Source organism: Mustela erminea, chromosome 15 (genome assembly GCF_009829155.1).
Source record: "Mustela erminea isolate mMusErm1 chromosome 15, mMusErm1.Pri, whole genome shotgun sequence".
In the NCBI taxonomy this organism is placed as follows: Eukaryota; Metazoa; Chordata; class Mammalia; order Carnivora; family Mustelidae; genus Mustela; species Mustela erminea.
The window spans coordinates 72,562,478-72,583,042 of NC_045628.1; the positions used below are offsets into that span (position 1 = coordinate 72,562,478).

The window sequence follows — 20,565 nt, forward strand, 5'->3', positions numbered from 1 at the left end:
GTCCATTTCTCCTAGGTTTTCCAAATTGTTGGTATATAATTGTTTGTGGTAGTCTCTTATAATTCTTTGTATTTATGTGATGTCAGTTGCAACTTCTCTTTAGTTTCTTATTTTATTTATTTGGGTCCTCTTTTTTCCTTGTTAAGTCTTTTTCTCTTCATGAAGTTTACTGATTTTTATCTATCTCTAAAAAGAAGACCTAGCTATTGTTTCATTGATCTTTTCTTTTGTCCTTTTTTAAGTCTCTATTTCATTTATTTCTGCTCTGATCTTTATTATTTCCTTCCTTCTACTACTTTTGCCCCCCCCTTTTTTCTTTTTTAGTTCTTAAAAAAAGAAAAAAGAAAACGGAATGTTTCTATCTCTTAAAAAAAAAAAAAAAAAAGAACTAGGGACGCCTGGGTGGCTCAGTAGGTTAAGCAGCTGCCTTCGGCTCAGGTCATGATCCCAGCGTCCTGGGATTGAGTCCCACATCGGGCTCCTTGCTCAGCAGGGAGCCTGCTTCTCCCTCTGCCTCTGCCTGCCATTCTGTCTGCCTGTGCTCGCTCTCTCCCCCTCTCTCTCTGATAAATAAATAAAATCTTAAAAAAAAAAAGAACTAAAAAGTTAGATTGTTTATCTTCTGATATCAGTCCGACATTCCCACTCCACTTTACCTGCCCACTGGCGTCTTCTGTCCCCGTAGAGATCCAGATGTGTATAATTCTAATCTCAGGCTGACTTCATGGGTGATCAGAGTTCTTTGGTAGGTAATCAGCTCACTTTAGGGTACAGGTTGAAACGGCGCCTCCTCCTACTTCCCTGCCATCTTGTCTCCTCTAAAAGTTAGATGGTTATTTGGGATTTTCTTATCTCTTGAAGTAGGTGTGTATCACTATGAACATCCCTCTTAGAACAGCTATTGCTATACTCCATAGATTTGGAAAGCTGTATTTCTGTTTTAATTTGTCTCAAAGTATTGTTTTATTTTCTTTTTGATGTGTTCACTGACACAATGGTTGTTTAGTAGCTTGTTGTTTAGTTTCAAATGTTGGCATTTTTTTCAGTTTTCTTCTCTTAATTGATTTCTAGCTTCATACCATTGTTATCAGAAAAGATGCTTGATATGGCTTAAGTCTTCTTGAATTTATTGAGACTTGTTTTATGGCCTAATATATAATTTATGGGTAATAGTGTTCCATGTGCACTTTAAGAGAATGTATATTCTGCAGTTTTTGGATGAAACGTTCTGTATATTAAGCCCATTAGGTCTAATGTGTTGTTTAAAGTCACTGTTTCCTTATTGATTTTCTGCAAAAAGATCTATTCATTGATGAAAGTGGCACATTAAAGTCCCCAGTATTATTGTATTACTGCCAATTTCCCCCTTTTTGTCTATAAATATTTGCTTCATCTGTTTAGGTGCTCCTATGTTGATTGCATAAATATTTATGAATGTTCTATCCTCTTCTTGCATTGACCCCTTTATCAGTATATAGTGTCTTTGTCTTTTGTTATAGTATTTGTTTGTTTAACGATTTTATTTATTTATTTAAGAGAGAGAACAAGCACGAGTGGGGGTAGGGGAGAAGCAGAGGAAGAGGGACAAGCAGACTCTGTGCTGAGCGCAGAGCCCAACATGGGGTTTGATCCCACGAACCTGAGATCATGACCTGAGCTGAAATCAAAGTAGGATGCTCAACAGACTGAGCCACCCATGTGTCCCCAGGCTTTCTTTTAAAGTTGTTTTTGTCAGATATGAGTATTGCTATTCCAACTTTCTTTTCCATTGGCATGGAATATCTTTTTCTATCTCTTCACTTTCGGTCTGTGTGTCATTAGAGCTGATGTGAGTCTTAATTTCTTCATCTGTATCACAGAGGCTACTAACAGTACTTATCTCATAGGTCTATTTGAGTATTGTATGAAAAATGGAAGGCCATTAGGATAGTGCTGGAACATAGTAAGCACTTAATAAATATTAGCTATATTTGCTGATAATGGAGTACTACATGTAGCGATTAAAAGGAATGGACTAAGTCTATATATAAACATGGATTTATAGAAAAATATACTTTTCCTTCATTTATTCATTTAATAAATATTTACTGAGTGTCTACTATATCCCAGGCAGTCTTCTAGGTATTTGAGAATAGTAAGTGAACAAAACAAAGATCCTGCCCTCATGGATCTCGTATGCCAGAGGTAGGGAAGCAGATGTAAAGTACAAAGAAATTATATGTTAGAAGGGATAAGTGCTCTGGAAAAGGGAAAAGAGAAGTATAGTAAAGGTGGTGGGAATGCCAGAGTTAAGGGCAGGGTGTTAGTTGAATGTTAAGTCAACAAAACAAATATGAGAAAATGTTAACAATTATAGCTCCAGATGGTAGGTATACAGATATTTGTTATATTATTTTTCCTTTTCTGTGTATTTAAAGTTTTTTTCTTGAAAATTCCTCTCCGTGCTATGAGATAAAAATAATAATAATAATAAGGAGTCTTAAATATGAGGGGAGTTGGCTAAGAAGCAGAAAGGATTTGAAAAGGAGCTAAATAAGATCTATTTTTAAAAAGAATCCAAAGAAAGTATTGGACTTTAAAAATCCAATAGAAATAGAGAAGAATAGAATCACAATACAGAAAATCAGAGAGTAATGTAGATGACAAATGTGATAATAAATATAATCAAATAAAACCGTAGTAAATATAACCAAAGCAATGATTATAAATAGAATAGCCCATATTTCTGAGTTGAAGACCTAAACAAAAGTGATTAAAAAAGATAAACTCAGTACTTAGACATATACTGGTAAGACTGCTGCAAAACCATTAACTACCCCAGCTTCCTTCATTCCTTTTTGTTAGGTGTGGCAACGTGCCAACTAGAAAACTACATTTTCAAGGCTCTCTTGCCTCTTTCCACCATGCAGAATATGGATGTGAAAGCTGGAGTTGCAGTGGCATTCTGTACCCACTAGAAGGCACTGAATGGAGGCAGGAAGGAATGGAAGCCTTGTGCTAAGAAAGGTGGTAGATACCTGGGTCCATTGTTGACCTGGGTCCATACAATATCTCTATTTTTTATATGTAATATATACATTTTTAAAAGCCACGGTTACCTGATTTTTTTGCTAAATGCAACCAAACCCATGTCTAACTGGAACATATATGAATTATAAACATCTGTGGGAAAGGACTGTAATCCACTTGTTCTCATTCAACCAAACTGTTAACGTGTGAAGACAATTTAAGGTCTTTCTCAGACACACAAGAGCTCTCAAAGTATATAACACCCATGTATCCTGATTCTGTGTAGATCTGAGGTAAAATTCAGGCAGCACAGCATCCAATCTGTGTAAACCTGGGCCAGTTATTTAAGCACATGAAGGTTCAGTTTCTTTAAGAACTAGAGAAAATATTTACTTCATAAGATTGTTATAAAGATTAAGGAGAGATATTATATGCAAAATCCCTTGTGTAGTGCTTAGCAGTATTGAAAAGAAAATTTATTACAACAATCAAATTTAGCCCACCAGAAGAAGAATCAAAGACATCTAGAAAAGGATATCCTTGGGGCACCTGGCTGACCTAGTCCATAGAGCATGTGACTCTTGATGTCAGGGTCGTGAGTTCAAGCCTCATCTTGAGCATAGACCCTACTTAAATCATTTTACATGGTATCGGTCAGAAATGTCTCTTCAGCAAGATAAGAAAATAAAAGTATAAATTATATAAAGGAAAGGTTCATAACTACTGGATATAATTTAAAAAATGAGAAAATATGGGAAAAGAAGATAATGAAGAATTTACACATCAAGCTTAGTGGAACAAAACAGAAAGTCCAATAACCGACCTAGTTATTTGTTGTCATTTAGTACATTAAAAAAAAAAAGTGTTTTAAAGCAATGGGGAATTGACAAAGTATTCTGTTAATAGGCTTGGGATAACCAGGTTTCCATGTGGAAGAAAAATCCAGTTAGATCCTTAGCCAGTACAGCATACCAAAATAAAATTTTAGATGGATTGGGGAGTACAATGTAATAGAACAAAGATGAATATTTACATAAACCTGGGGTGGGAAAGACTTGTAAATGAATCATCAGAGGAAGAAAATAGAAAATAAAAGATGGATACATGTAACTAGAAAAATTTCTGAAAGTTTAGACTTTTATGTTAGAGTTTATCATAAGCAAAATTAAAAAGAAATCTATGTATTCAGTAAGAAGGAGGTAACATTTACTAACAAAGGATATGAAAATGCAGTCCATAAAAGAGTATCTCTAAATGATCAGTACATGTAAAATAATCTTGCTGATAATCAAAAAAGTTGGTACAAAGCAAATACTTAACTACAGGGCATTGGAAAAGTAAATTATGATACATCCAAGTGAGTATTTATGTCATACTCATTAAAAATAATGTCATAGCAAGATATTTCATGAGGTAGGAGAAAATTGCTTTGGAAATAAATTTGATGAAAACTTGGTATACTTTATATTATGCTTCTGTTTTTATGTAACAAAACCTCAGATAAAAAAGAAATTCTATCTACCTACCTACCTACCTACCTATCTACTCAACTACCTATCTTTCTATTTCCTGGAAATATCAAAGTGATAATAATTATTTTTAGATGGGGGAATATGGGAACCTCCCGTTTTTGTAGTTTTCTATTTAAAAATATTCTGCAGTGAATATATATTTCTTTGCTAATTAGAAAGGAAAATGTTTGTGTAGACAAAGACACAGGAGCCAGCTTGAAGGGATACCTATTGGTCAAATATGGGACAACCTGAACATCATAAAGAATAAGGATGTTAAAGATTATTAAAAGGGAAGGGGAAAGAAAGCTCCTCTTCACAAGACAATGCCATGAAGTAAATATAGAAGAAATTACATAATGAAGAAAATCAATATTCTGCAGTTCTTAATGTAATAGTCAATTCAGGTAATGGTTGGCAATGAGAGTAAAGATCATTGAGGGGAAGTTTGGTGGACAACAGGATCATTACATGGGGTTTCACAGTGTCACCACCCACCCCCCATCCCAGCCCTCCTGCCCTGATGTCACCTAATATTACAAGGGAAGCAATGTTCCCTTACAGAGGAGAGAGTTGGTCGATACCACCTTTTAGCCAAGTGGCCACACTGAACATGACAGCACAAACTGTTATGATGTGCAAATGGAAGTATACAAACATTACCTCTGTACTTTTCTTCCAAAAATGTATCTAGTCCTGAGGAAACCATCAGAAAAACTCAGAATGGAGGGTATTCTAAAGCCAACTGACTGGAACTCTTCAAAAAGGGAAACCAAAGAGGGCAAGAGGACAGTTGTAGATTAAAAGACACCGAAGAGGGGTGTCTGGGTGGCTCAGTCAGTTAAGCATCTGCCTTCGGCTCAGGTCATGATCTCACAGTTCTGGAATGGAGTCCCACATCTGGCTCCTTGCTCAGTGGAGAGCCTGCTTCTCCCGCAGTCTGCCACTCCCTCTGTTTGTGCTCTCTCTCTGACAAATAAATAAATCTTAAAAAAATAAATAAAAGACACCAAAGAGATATAAAACCAGATGCAGTATTGAACCTATGAAAGGCACTATTGGGACCATCAGGGAAATTTAAAAATTTTAAGTTAAAAAAATTCTATTAACATCAGCTATGATAAATTCGTGTTCACTCGTGTTATTGCAGTTATGCAGGAGAATGTCTTTGTTCATAGGAGATACTTGACAAGGAGTTTAGCAGCAAAGTGTCACAATGTCTGCAAGTTAATTTTTTAATGATTCATCAACAGTTCGCATATGAAAGAGAAAATAATTGAGGCCAACTGTTGACAAATGGTGCCTGCAAGCAATGTTGATTGAATTATTCTTTTGACTATTTCTAAGGGTTTGAACACCTAAATAGGAAAGTTTACAGGGGGAAAGTTCAGGTGGAAATAAAAAGGATAAAGAAAAGTAGAATACATGAGACATAAGGGATATGGCATCCAGGTACAATGTGTGGATTTTGTTGGCTCTTGCTTCCAAAAATCAACCCTAGGGACATATTTATGAGAGAATCAGGGAAATCTGAACACTGATGGGATATTTGGTGAAATGAAGTATGAAGCAGGTGAAATGAGGTTGGCTGTGATAATTGTGTGGTTTTTTGGTTTGTTTTTTTGAGAGAGTGAGCACATGTGCAGGAGGGAGGGGCAGAAGCAGAGGGAGAGAGACAATCTTAAGTAGGCTCTACCCCTAGCTCAGAGCTGTCTGTGGATCTCGATCTCACAACCCTGAGGTCATGACCTGAGCCAAAATCAAGAGTCAGATGCTTTACCGACTGAGCCACCCAGGTGCCCTTGCTGTGATGACTGTTGAACCTGGGTCACATGTCCACAGGAAGTGATTGTATTAGTCTGTCTGATTGTATTACCCTGTCTACTTTTGCATGTTGGGAGACTTCCATAGAAAAGTTGAGGGTGCAACTCACAATTACATAGTAACGTTGGACTTTGTCAGCGAGTGAGTGACCAATAGATAGCTAAATACGTTCTCATGGGTATTTGTTATTAAATAAAAAATTACACAGAAGAGTGAAAAGTTTGAAATCAAGATTAGTACCCGAATTTCCCTCATAGCAGTGATTTTCAGTGAGTTGCAGGGGAAGTTGTGGAAGTGAAAGTTATGTGGAAGTAATTGGCTTTCCATTTTTTCCTTTTCTCTTATTTTCATCCTCTTCATTTACTCAATGCATGAGGCTTCTGACCATAAAGAAAGCTAGAGCTGATGCATTGTACTCATCACTTCTGAAGCCAATGGAATGGTATTTATTGCTTCCACCTATGTTTCAGAAATTCAAGATTTGTCTGTTTCATCAGTTCTTTATGTAGCTAGGAGAGCTTTTATTGTCCTGAAGATTCCAGATGCCACTGTACCTGCCAGTGCTAATTTGCATTCAGCTGAAGGTAAAAACAAGGTTTTTACCTGAATGCTCATTCAGGAAGCTCACACAGACAAATCTCCCACTGGCCCCCAGCCTCCCCGGGTTCTGTGAGAGCTGTAAAGGTGAAAACGCTCATATTTTTGCCTGCCTGTTGGTTAGGAGGATCAGTGAGGCTATATAGTCAGACATCTCTCAGGAAATGATGAGCAGTGGTCTAGCCCCATGGAGGCCCTGAACAATGTAACTTTTACTCTAGGGCAGAATTTTACAACGGAGGGCAGTAGTTTCTTTGTCTTGTCTGTGTGTGTGTGTGTGTGTGTGTGTGTGTGTGTGTGTGTGTTTTGTTTTCTGAAATAGGATTGAAATAAAATGTGAATTGGACATTCATGTCTTAAAGCTTTTTTAAAGGAAACATTAGAGAGTGAGAATCTTAACTTCCAATAGATAATATAAGCCTTAAAGAGAAAAACAAAAGTGGACAAGGCTATGTACACTATTGCCCTCGACCCGCAAGGACGACAAGAAGCCCCAGTTCAGATGTATCTTCTCTCTCCTTATTTCCGCAAGTCTACACACTTATATACGCTTACATGACCAATCAGTGAGCAGGGTACAGGAGGGAGCGAATCAGGCTGTGCACCTAAACGAATAACTTCGCTAGCAACCAATGCTGTTTACTTCCTCTTTGGGCGTTCCGTTTAGTCTCACAAGGCAATCCTAACCTGGCAACTAGCCAGGCGCCATCTTTTAATGGCGGAGGCCGCCCTAGCCAGGGGCCTGCCTCCGACAGTACACCAGAAGAAAAATTCAACTCTGAAAATGGTAAAAGACCACAATGAAACCTATGAATGGCATACTTAATAAGAAAACAAACGAAACCAGATTTAGAAGGCTGGCAAATCTGGAACCAAAAAGAAAAACAAAACAAAACTCTTGGAACCAATATCCATAACTTTGCTTAACTTACTATATATACAAAGATAAGGAAAATAAGTTATGCACTATTATTGAACTTCTGAATGCAGCTTTCATTATTTAGACTAGATAACATTATTGAAAATAATTTAGGAACTGTAAAATAGCCACAAATATAAAATACACACGGACTTAGGGCTGCTTTTAAAGATTTATTTATTTGAGAGAGAGAGAGAGTGTGTGTATGTGTGTGTGCAGACAGGGAGAGAGACTCAAGCCAGCTCAGCACTGAGCCCAGTCTCATGACCCTGACTCCATGACCTGAGCTGAAATCAGGAGTCAGTTGCTTAATCCGCGGCGCCACCCAGGCTCCTCTTAGTGCGGCCTTTAGATTTTTTCCTAAGGTGTTGTCATAATCACTGTTTGCCTTGGAGGTTAAAATTTGGACTTAAAATTTGGGCTTTTCGGCTTGAGTGTCTTTAAAGTCAAATAAAAGACGTACATGCAAATGAGGAAAACTGGTTTCATTAAACCTCCTTCATACTTTTCTTTTGTGTCACTCTCTGCATCCGTGGTAGAGTTGAAGTGGCCGCCTTTCCTTGTCACCTCTCCCGTGGTTTAGTTCCCTCCCCTTTCACTGGGGGCCCCCACAGCACCTTGCTTTGAGCAGCAGAACGTGGCTGAAGCCTAACTGCTTGCACTCCTGCCCTCTGAATGACTGGGGTGTGTGAAGAGGCCTGGGTTAGCCTCCCTGAGGTCAGGAGACCACACGGGTCGAAAGGCAGCCACACGTGAACGGATGAGGCCCACGGAGAAGACTCAGCATGTCCCTTGTCAGATGACTGTGGCTGTGTGAATGGTCCCAGGCAAGACAGGCAGAAATGCCCCCATGAGCCCAACCCAAACTGGGGATCCATGAACTCAGGTCATTACCTTTCCACGCAACAGGCTTCTTGAGCTGGGAGCCCTATCAGGAGTCACTCTGATCACCCGTTCCCACTTTAAGCATCCCACAGCCCTTTGATGATCTCTTCTCATCTGACGTGGTTTCCATGGTTTTCAGACCTTACACTGACCTGGTCCCTCTTTGCTGGACCTAGTCCAGCTTAGCAAATCTCTCTTATATTGTGTAGCACTCCGAATGGAAAACCGCTGCAAATATGATTTGCCCCTTTTAACTTGCTCTTATTTTTCCCCTAGAGCTCCGTTCTGGTAACAGGCCCTGAAGCCTGAACTTTACTGTTTGTGGTTTTAAACCCCTTCTCCAGCGGCGGAATTTTCCCTTGTCTCAGGATCCAAGTCCGGTGGGGTCGCCTTTTAATGTTTCGCTGTCTGAACTTGTTCCCGACCCCAAGTTCTCGTGTCCTTCATCTGTACAGCTCTTTACACTGTGAGGTCGTCTGTGTCTGGCTCCTTGGCTATGCTGTGAATTCCTTGAAAGCAGCTATTTTATTTTTTTTTGGTACCTTAACGCTTCACCCTGTACTTGGCATATATTAAATGCTCAGTAAATGTTTAATGAGTTGGATAATTATCTAATATTCTCTGGTTATTAAAATACATCATCTTCTTGTCTACATTTTTCCACAAGGCCATGAGAGACACCATCAGATTCCTGTTTAAATCAGGATATGAGATTATACACATTGAATGTTTCCATTTACCAACTCAGCCCATCAGCTATGCTGTGTTCTTTTTAAATGCTATCAAGCCTGCTGAAGCATTTTGACAGAGATGTTTGTTTTCTGTTTCTGGAATGTGTTCACTCATTCTTGAACACTGAGGTTTTTGCTTTATTTTGGTTTTTCATATCTTTCACTCACTGCCATACGAATTCCCTTGCAGTAATTTCAAGATTACATACACCCTGCAGCGTACTTGACTATGTGGCACATCTACCCCTGGGGTTGATAAATTTGATAAATTTGATCATGTGCATTATAACTATAACTATTATAACTATAACTATTATAACTATTAATACAATAATAGTACTTCACACTGTCAAGGTGCCTCACCATTTGCAAAACGTTTTCTCAGATCTGCTCTCATCTGAGCCTCACTTGAAGCTCCATTTCATAGGTGGTGACGCTTATCTGTGGTTTTTGGTCAGGGAAACGCTTAGAGAGAGGTCACCTGACTGGATAGAGAAGAGTCTAAAATTCAACCCAAGCCTTTCAGAGCAATTTAGGAGCTTATGTAAGATTGGGGCTCTGGTGCCTTACACGTACCCTGCTCCATCCTGATCAAGGAGAGCTCTTCCTCGCAGAGAAGGACAAACATACAACAGTTGAGCAGCTCTGCTTTCTCCTTGCATTTCCTCTCCTTGTCATTCTCCAACCTTTTTCCTTTTTATTCCCTGCCCCCCCCTTTAAAAGATATTTATTTATTTATTTATTTGACAGAGAGATGAAGTAGAACACAAGTAGGCAGAGCGGCAGGCAGAGAGAGAGAGAGAAGGAGGGAGAAGCAGACTCACCGCTGAGCAGAGAGCCTGACGTGGGGCTCCATCCCAGGACCCTGGGATCACGATCTGAGCCGAAGGCAGCCACTTAAACGACTGAGCCACCCAGGCACCCCTGTTCTGAGCATATCCATTTGGTCCTATGCTCTGTTTGCTTGCTGAAGTTTTGTTGGTGCCACAGGGATGAAGGAAAGAAACGGACACTCATTGCGTTGGGCACTGCACCCGTGACTCCCCATGTTATCAAATCAGTGTGGTAATCTAGCAGGATGGGGGAATCATCCTTCATTTCTAAAGATGATGAGATGAGGCTCAGAGATTTACCCACTTACTACCTACCATCATATCCACCTTCTCCCCAAATTGTCTGAATAAGGATTTTATTTTTTTAAAGTATTTTATTTATTTGACACAGAGAGAGAGAAATCACAAGTAGGCAAAGAGGCAGGCAGAGAGGGAGGGGGAAGCAGGCTCCCTGCTGAGCAGAGAGCCTGATTCGGGGCTCAATCCCAGGACCCTGAGACCATGACCTGAGCTAAAGGCAGAGGCTTAACCCACTGAGCCACCCATGTGCCCCTGAATAAGGATTTTAAGTGGAAATCTCTTCTCTTGGAAGTGATTTTGTGCGGAATTTAATAGCTTTTTTATTGTTTTCCTTTGTTTTAAAGGGGACACTCCTTTTCCTTTTTTTCGGTGACATTTTCATATTTCGAGAGTGTGAGAGAGTAGTTTAAGGCGGCCTGGGGAAGGCTGGCTCTACCTCCTGCCTTCCAGTGTGCTTATTCTCACTTGGTGTAGGTCACTGATAAGATGTAAACTGTTACCTGGAGAGGGGTTGTACACACACGCAGCCCTTTTCTCCGCCTCTCATACATCAGCAAGAACTAGTGTCTCAGGTGGGTCGTTACAGAGACCAGAGCTCCAAGGAGCTGGGATTTACGGGACCGGTGAGAGATGGGGGGAAGGGCAGGGCTGCCTCGTGTGAAGGACTGGTACCTTCTAGAAATGATAAACATCTCTCTCCTTAAATTGAGTTTCAACAACATACAATCTGGTGGCCTCATAATTACAAGCTGCTGAATGTTGGCGATGGAAGGAAATAATCTCTATAATGGCTGTTTATAATCATAAAGCAATCTCTTATTTCCCCACTTTCTAGACAATTGCAACACGACTTTCCCAGGGCCCTGATTTTCAGCACGGATGACTATTTCTTCAGGGAAGACGGTGCCTATGAGTTCAATCCCGACTTCCTGGAGGAAGCACATGAGTGGAACCAGAAAAGAGGTGACAAATTCCTTTCCAAATTCCCCGGGAAATCCTATTGTGCACATAGATCATAGCTGCTGCAGAATGAATACGTTTTCGAGAAGGAGCGTAATCAAAAGTTCTGCCATTTTCCCCTGCGCTCCCAAACAGAATGTCAGAGCATAAACTCCCTAGATTCCAGGAAAAGAAAACAATTGGTAATGGGTTCTGAAATACGTGGCACTAAAGTTGTGTAATGAGGACACCTGTGATAAGAAAATAACAAAATATGGAGTACGCTCACCCTTCTGATTGTTGCATGTTGTTCACTGTTATGTAACATTGTGTTGCAGCCAGAAAAGCAATGAGGAATGGCATATCCCCCATTATTATTGATAATACCAACCTCCACGCCTGGGAAATGAAGCCCTATGCAGTCATGGTAGGAAGAAGCATCATTCTGAATTTTCAGTTATGGACATTTTGTGAGAAAGTTGCAACATTTGTTCTTTCCTCTTCTTCTGATCTGCCATGATCTCATCTTTATTAATTGTAGCTCTCTCAGGGTGCAGGTAAAGAGGTTTTCTTTTAGTGTTTCTCTGTTGTTCGATGGCTGAAATTCGCTGAGATGCTAATATCACCTCAGGGTACGTTTTTAAATCCTCCTTGGTCCCAATTCTTGTGAATTCTTCTGTCTTGATTGTTTTCCCAAGGGGAGACATACATGCACAGTAGTGCCCTCTGAGACTTGCAGAGAAACTGGATGGACTATGCTAGCCGAGTGGTGGATGATAATAAGACACTTTTCCGTCTTTGGCAAGACAGGGATTTCAGTGCTGGGTGGTGTTGCTGTGGGAGAGTCTGGGCCACTTTTTATTTGTTTATTTATTTTGGGGGGTTTAAGAACAGATTGAGGGTTAGCACTGTAAAGGATATTAGAATATAAATATACAAAGATAACAACTCAGCTCTCTATTGTCAGAATAGGAAAGAACAGTAAGATGAATAAAACATTGTGCGTATTTTTAATTTTGAAATATATCTGATTTTTTTTTCAGACGTATTTCACCTCTTATGGTAATAAGTTTCACTTCCTATGGGGTATATACACCGGATAAAAGACCCTGAGACACACAGGGCAGGAAGAAGACAGCTGAGTAGTGTCATTTTGTCACATACAGTCCCCACTTGGCTAACTGTAAAGGGAATATCTCTGAAACGGGGCTTGTGGCCCATCTATTTGTGGCTTCTTTTTAATTTGGGGGCAAACTAGCTTCTATACAGGTGCGCTTTTCTCGAATTGTACGTCCATCAGGGTAACTTGGGCCCAGCCTGTGGGACCTTGGGTGGATGTAGGAAGGAAGGAACATCAGCTTTGTGGTCACTTCAGTTCGTGGACCAAGAGTCTACTTGGTAGAGAAATGAACAGGAACACGAATAGTCTAATTAAGGCATGACTCAAAACCAAAAGTTAGTGGAGAGTGGCTTGAGGGAGGACATTTTCCTTTCTTATTTTGTATTATCTGGAATATACAATCTTTTTCAGCCATCCACAGCTATTAGACACAGAAATTAGATATTTTCCATGTATGATATTTGAATCCTTCTCTAACTAGAGGAGTCCATCTCAAGAATGAAGAGGAAATCTTTACTTTGCTCTTTTCATTCTGTGTTTTAGAACACAATAAACAATAATGAAGTTCAATTCTGAGATTAAAAAAAAAGTAGTAGTCAATTTATGAAAGCAAAGAATAATTGGATGTTTATATGGAAACTGTAATCATTTTTTAAACTCAAGAAAAATGGGGCACAAGTACACTGAGCCAAACTGTGTTGCATAGAGGGGAAAGTTCCTTTTGGCGGGAAGAGTTTGTAAAAAGTACGGGAAAATCACTTTTCTTTCATAAGCTCTGTTCCTGTGGGACCCTCACTTTCTAATCAAGGTGTGAGGGAAGGGACAGAGCATTTGACAGAAGAAACTCTATGAAAATCATATTAGGGACTTTGAGAAGCCACTGAATGCATTTCTCATACCTATGACTAGGATTTTACAATGAGTTCAGCTATCTAATTTTTTTTAAATGTCCAAAACAAAGAACCATTATACTTTTCCTACATAGTAGATAAAATGGACTAAAATTTATCACTGGAACCATAATAAAATCTGAGAGTGGCTAAGTATGGAAATGAACCAACTGTACTTGTTAAGATAAACTCAGGCCTTGGATTTCTGGTAAAAACAGAGGAATTGTAGAAAGGATTTGTAGTAAATGTGAAATGGCAGCATAAACATTCCCAAACATACATACCATGTCTTCAATGTTTTATGTACTTTTGAAAAATCAGGCACTTGAAAATAACTATGAAGTTATATTCCGAGAACCTGACACTCGCTGGAAATTCAACGTTCAAGAGTTAGCAAGGTACTTCTTTGTTTTTCTAGTTCCTCATTATGTATCCTGCTATTTTCAGGTATTTCAGACCGAACAAAAGAATCTTTTCAGGCTGGAAATGGACATGGTAGTTTTCAGGCCAGAAATGGTAATTCTTGGAAATTGATAACTTTGGCATTATTAATGTGAAGACTTTAGTTTTGGGTCAGTTTTCTAATATAATGCTAAATGCTAAACCATGGCTTAGACTTAGTCCTTTTAAAGGACACATTTAACTTTCTGCTGAAATGCTTCTTCATTAATGAGCGTTTGAAAGCACTTTTCTCTGCATGGGACTGCACATGTCAGTGGTGTTTCTGCGTTTAGGCTAAATAAAGATCTTTAGTTGTTCAACAGTCTGTGGTTCATTTACGGTTTAGATGCTGCTTCTAATTTATAAAGCAATACGTGTCCAAGTAATACTAACTTGACTGAGTGCATGAGTTCTGATGTTCACTATCTGTGTTACGAGATAATGCCAGTGATTTAAAGTGATCAGTGAGATCAGAATTTACTTTTTAGGAATAAGGCTAGTTCATTCTATGGTTACAAGCAGTTAGTGTTTCCAGAGTGGGCCGGTGGCCCACCCCCATCAGGACTGCTTGAGGGGGTTGTTGAAATCCTAGTTCACTGCCTGGCCTTCTTCAGAGAATCTCTGGTGATTGCATTTCGAGCTATATCCCCAGTGGATTCTCATGCCCACTTGAATGTAAGATTATTTTAATTAGCATCTAGTAGTGTCTAGGACTGACTGACACGAATTAATTATAGAGATATGCATGATTAACCAAAAAATATATAATAAAAAGGGCTCCCAGTGTTCTTTTATGTCTTGAGGCACCAAATTGAGATTTCGAGAAATAAGCCTTGGTGAAGCTCTTACTCTTTGCTAGCCTCAGGGCGGAATGCAAAACAGCAGTGGAGCCTGAAAGATAACTCCTTAAGGAGACTTTAGGCTTCTGTGAGAGTTAAATCCAGAGAGGAGGGAGTGCATCTCTATGTAAAATACAAGTAACTCCTTTGGATAATATGCTGCCTTAAGTAAATGTTTGCATTTGTTCTCACGTAGAAGAAACATTCATGGAGTCCCCAGAGAAAAAATACACCGAATGAAGGAGCGGTATGAACACGATGTTACCTTTCACAGCGTGCTTCATGCAGAAAAGCCCGGCAGAATGAACAGAAACCAGGACAGGAATAACGCCTCACCTTCCAACGGCGCACGATACTGGAATCCGTACGCTGAGTTTCCCAACCGGAGGGCTCATGGGGGCTTCACAAATGAGGGCTCCTTTAACAGAAGAGGTGGCTGTCACCATGGATATTAGAGGCCTATCTTACATGCAATCGAAATTTTCCTAAATCAGTTTTTACTGCAAATTTTGGTATTTATTCTTTGTTCGGTTTTCCTCAGAGCTCTAATTCCAGTGTAAATAGTCGGACCTGAAAGTTTTTGAGCAGAAGTCATTATACTCATCTTCAACAAGCATTTGTTACAGTGATCCTATATGCATGGTCTGATGCTGGGAATTCTGCTGACTTGATTAAACAAAGTCCCTTTCCCTAGGGAGACCAGAAATTGGAAACAGAAACCTGAGAACGGGCCCATGCACATACGCAGTCACCTAAGTTCGATATACAGAAGCTTTAGTACCACTTTCTCTGAAGTAATCTACTTTTCCAGGAAATTCATCTTCATCAGGAAAGTTGGAAAGGTGGGGGAGAAGTGGGAGGCAGGAAAAATATTAGTGCCATTGCTACTTTGATAATCTATGTATCCCAAAATGTGAGATGTGTGGCTGTCATGATGATACTGATTTTCCCTTAAAATGCACATGCCAGAGAGCATACATCTAAGGGAATACTGTCCTTCAAAGTAGATACTTGGGGAAATTATTCCTTTATTCTAGTGATGTGTCATTGTTAAAAATATTGGATCCTTCTTCTAAAATTTTTTTTTTTTAGAGACAGAGAGTGAGAGAGCAGGGGAGGGGCAGAGGAAGAGGGAGAGAGTGTCTTAACATGCTCCTTGCTCAGTATGGAGCCCACCGTTGGGCTCAAGCTCATGACCCTGAGATATGACCTGAGCTGAAATCAAGAGTTGGGTGCGCTACCGACTGAACCACCCAGGAGCCCCTGTCAGATCCTTAACAGCTGTACAAGGTGAGGAAAATCAGTGTCATTATTTAAAGTCACATCTTGGTTTTAACTACCACTTTACTGAATAAGAGTAAAACTGATTAACTTTTGGCTGTTGTGCTAACCATGTAAATAAAAGAAGCCTGACTTTATAAAACATTAATTTTTAAGAGGAAAAGTTAAGAGTTTTTAAAATTATGCCTAATAATAAACGTGTGTGATCAGATGGCTGCCCAAATGTTTGGGAGTGCAAATAATTAAACATCCCAAGACAGAAATCATACAAGGGTATGTCAAAGCCATGCGCATTGGAAAATGACCAGTCTTGGTGTTTTATGTAGCATTAAGACAATAAAGTTCTGCCACAACTCTGGAATGTCCCTCTTATACCAATTCTGAATTTATGATTCCAAGTTAAATCTCAACAGGTTAGAATCAGATTAATTTGGTGTGAGACCATGATAAGTAAGACCATATAGGATGTATGCTTTATTTCTTGTTGGCCAACAGCTTCTTTCTAATGTCCTGTGAACTATTATTTTAAGTGTCCTATATAATGGTGCTTTTATGGTTATTAAAAATTATATATGGTATTGCTTTCTATGGATTTGTCATTGAATCTACACTTTTTCTGGTTCAACGATATAAAAAATTAATTACCTAAATACCCTAGAATTCTACCATATTAAGAACCAGTTTTCTATATCCTAAACTTGTTTGCCCATCTCCTTTAATAAATAGGAGACATAAAGGTAAAGAGCAACCTTGTATTTCATATGCTCAAATTATTTGATCTGTGCACATTAGAAAGGCTATTACTTTAACATTCAATACCTGACATGACTGAAGTCTTACTGCTATGCAACCATTATGAAGTGGCCCCAGGTTTAGATCCAGAGCTTTTAAAGGGCTCTGAAGAGTAGTTTCCCTATTTGTCTTTTTTTCCCCCCCCATATGACTCCTGAAATACTTGCTTTGGAAACATTAAAAGGATTAAATGCTGCCAGCTTTATCCTAGCTAGAGGGGATCTATTTGTTCTCTCAAGTTTCCTAATTCATATATAATTTTTTGAACACTCAACTTTAGCCTGTAGTGTTTTGTATTATGAATATTTGCATCGTTCATATAGCTGGCAGAGGGCTTTATGTACAAGATAGGCTCTCATTAAGTGATTGTTGAATAACACAAGTTGCTTTTACATTTTATCCCTTATCAGACAGTGTATACTCTTGACTTTGTAATCATTGTCTCTTCTTAGGGAGTAATATCCACATATACTTAAGCCTCATAGTTTGCTCATGCAGCTTTATTACTTACAATGTATAAAAATATTACTATATTACTTACAACATATAAAAATGGAGTGCGTGCATGAGATCTCTCTACGATCGAAATGGTAATGAAGAATGGAGGAAGTTCTAGTAATTCAGGTTTTCTAGGAATGAAAAGAAAGATAAAATTCTTATAATTCAGGTAAAATTCTTATAGTTCTTTTTGTTCACCTGAGATTCAAGTTTTATTCCCTGTTCTACAGTGGATCGCTTGGAAAATGATTGGGATGTGAGGACCAAATTGGTTTTTTTTTTTTTAAAGATTTTTAAAAATTTATTCATTTGACAGAGATCACAAGTAAGAGAGGCAGGCAGAGAGAGAGAGAGAGAGGAGGAAGCAGACTTCCCACTTAGCAGAGAGCCCCATGTGGGGCTCGATCCCAGGACCCCAGGATCATGACTTGAGCCAAAGGCAGAGGCTTTAACCCACTGAGTCACCCAGGTGGAATTGGTCTAAATTGTTTTATGTTTTTTGTTTCATGAACAAAACTTAAATCACATACTAATAAGACTGGCAGAACACCTCAGTTAAAAACTGCAGAATGGACTGTTTATTATGTTAATTTTTAGAGGGGAGAAAAATCATGGATCACAGTTATAAAAGAAAAAACCTGCTTAAAAGATTTATTCTTGGGTTTAAAATGTGTTTATAATTAGATTCAAAAACATGGTATTTTATATAAATTTAAGACATATTAAAAGACCTGATTAAAGAGCTTCTCCATACTACTAGCTCCTATTAGAAATGCATTCTCTTTTCTCTATTAAGCATAGGAAGGTAACAGATGAGAATGTCCTCTTATATTGATCCATTACTGTCTGCCTTGGTGGTTACAGAAAACCAGGTATGAAGGAAGTACTTGCTGAGTCCTATGATAGGGCTAAAAATAAAGCAGGTAGAAGTGTTGCCAATTTGAAAGATTTTCTAAGTTGCAGGTGATCATTTTGTTAAAAAAAAAAATGAACACTATGAAATCTGATTTAAAGCATTTGAATTTTTAATTACAATAATTCAGTGATCCCACTGGACTCATAAAAAGGAATGATGTTGAAGATTCTGTTTTTCTTGCAGTTATGTTGACTTAAAGTTGAAGAATTGGTCTAAAGAAAACACCACTGTTGTTTCTTACTCCTGACTTTTGGTTAGGATAGAACCATAAGAGAACCATTTGTTAAGGAAAAGTGGTTTGCAGTGTGTTACCTCTGAAAAACAAAACAAAACTACCTAAAATAGGAACGAAACTAAAAGGAATTACAGGAGTCAGAATAACTACTTAGAAACCTTAGTTTCATTTAATTAGGGACACAATTTAAAGAAAAAGTTATGTTTACTTTGGAAAATATACCTGATCAAATCCAGTGATCAAATCCTGTCATATTTTTTTCTTGATTAGTTAATAAATAAATACACAGTCAACTTTCAGACATATAACTGAAATTAGAGTATATCATTACAGAGACAGGCCAGGGGCATTCCTGAGATAGACAAAGCACAGGTGTCCTTTTTCTTCTCAATATGCAAATCCTGAGAGGTTGAAGCCATATTTTCTACAAGTTGGAAAGGCTGAATCAGTAACTGATTTATTGTCATTTTTGTTTTTGTCGCCTTTGCAGTCTCACAGATGCCCTTTTCACAGAACTTGCGTCTTGCACATTGGTCTCCCGCTCTTTGGTGTGGGCTTGGGGGCTCCAGCATCCTGTTGCCCCAGATGCCAGAGAATGCCTTTTTGGCCTGACATAATCTTTTAAGTTCTCAGGAGCAGTCTTAGTGGAGTCACTGAGAGACATAAGTTGATTTTCTCCTGCCGAACCCGACAAAAGGGCTTGAGTGTTGATCAGTGCGAGTTCTTCATCTGCTATTGAATCACTTTCTAAAAGGGAAAGGTCATTAAATTTGAGTGGAGTCATCTGAGGAGAATTCAACTCTTTCTTCCTTATAGGTGTTTCATATTTGGTGCCACAAGCCCGTGGTGGCTGAAATGCCTTCTGTGCAGCTGGAGAAACAAATGTACAGATGGGACTGACAGGTGGAGGTAAAGGCAGTCTACTCAAAAAATCTAAGGCTTTTCTCTTCTTGCAATTTTTTGGGTCGTCCATCTCTTTCTCCCCTTTATGATAAGACTTTGAAGTCATTTGGGCTGATCCAGGTGTGGGAACAGACTTCTCTTTCGGCTTAGAAAGCGATAAAGGACTCTGGTAATTCATCTCACCACTGGGAGAAGACATCTAATAAAAAGACAAAAAGCAGCCTAGATAATTATGCACTAATATATAGAACATCATCAAATTAGCTTCTCATTAGAATTTTTAAAAAAGATTCATTTATTTATTTGAGAGAGAGAGAGAGCGGGGGGAGGGCCAGACAGAAAGGGAGAGAGAGTCTCAAGCAGACTCCCACTAAGTGTGAAGCCCGATGCAGTGCTCAATCCCAACTCTGAGATCCTGACCCGAGCTGAAACCAGTCAGACACTTAACTGACTGAGCCAATCATACACCCCTCACTAGAGATATTTAAGCACACAAATACCACAAACTTTGTCACTCCCCTCATGACTCACAGGTCAGATGAACCCAAGAGACATTTATATGGTTGTGCTCATTCCAGAAGGAAACAGTTTTGCATAAAAGGATATAAAAATGACACGAAAAGAAAGAAGAATGAAGACTAATCATACTAAAAGACAAAAAAGGGGGTAGGGGAACATATGCACTAATCTTTTCTTTTTTTTAACAGTTTATTTACTTATTTATTTAAATATTTTATTTATTTATTTGACAGAAACATAGCGAGAGAGGGAACATAGGCAGGGAGAGTTGAAGAGGGAGAAGCAGGTTCCCCGCTGAGCAGGGAGTCCCGCTATGAGGCTTGATCCCAGGACTCCTGAGCTGAAGGCAGTTGCTTAATGATTAAACCACCCAGATGCCCCTCTTTATTAACAACTGATTAACAATTTAAATAAAGATAAGCATTCTTAAACCATTTTAAGAGCACAGACTGACTGGGTTCCCATACGTATACTTTTCTAGTTTTGTGACTTTAGGCAATTGTTCAACCTCTCTAGGCCATAGTTCCCTCATTTGTAAAATGGAGATAATTTCCATCCCATGGATTGCTGTGAAGATTAAGTG

The 20,565-nt window shown here is 38.9% G+C and overlaps 2 protein-coding genes across 6 annotated transcripts in view; one reads left to right on the forward strand and one right to left on the reverse strand.

Moving 5' to 3' along the window:
• N4BP2L1 (NEDD4 binding protein 2 like 1) overlaps positions 1 to 20,565 on the forward strand; it is a 56,864-nt gene that overhangs the window by 24,334 nt on the left and 11,965 nt on the right. For 2 of the 4 annotated variants that reach the window (XM_032315422.1, XM_032315424.1), the window contains exons 3-7: positions 11,445 to 11,572; positions 11,887 to 11,975; positions 13,880 to 13,956; positions 15,035 to 16,128; positions 19,377 to 19,469. In XM_032315422.1, coding sequence (XP_032171313.1) covers positions 11,445 to 11,572; positions 11,887 to 11,975; positions 13,880 to 13,956; positions 15,035 to 15,293 — 553 coding nt within the window. In that variant the 3' untranslated portion in view covers positions 15,294 to 16,128; positions 19,377 to 19,469. Of the gene's footprint in view, positions 1 to 11,444; positions 11,573 to 11,886; positions 11,976 to 13,879; positions 13,957 to 14,005; positions 14,075 to 15,034; positions 16,129 to 19,376; positions 19,470 to 20,565 lie in introns of those variants that run through there. The other 2 variants (XM_032315425.1, XM_032315426.1) reach the window with 2 other exon arrangements.
• The window catches only part of BRCA2 (BRCA2 DNA repair associated), a 59,590-nt gene continuing 56,867 nt past the window's right edge, over positions 17,843 to 20,565 (reverse strand). For both annotated transcript variants that reach the window (XM_032315410.1, XM_032315409.1), the window contains one exon: positions 17,843 to 19,662. In XM_032315410.1, coding sequence (XP_032171301.1) covers positions 19,024 to 19,662 — 639 coding nt within the window. In that variant the 3' untranslated portion in view covers positions 17,843 to 19,023. The remainder of the gene's footprint in view (positions 19,663 to 20,565) is intronic.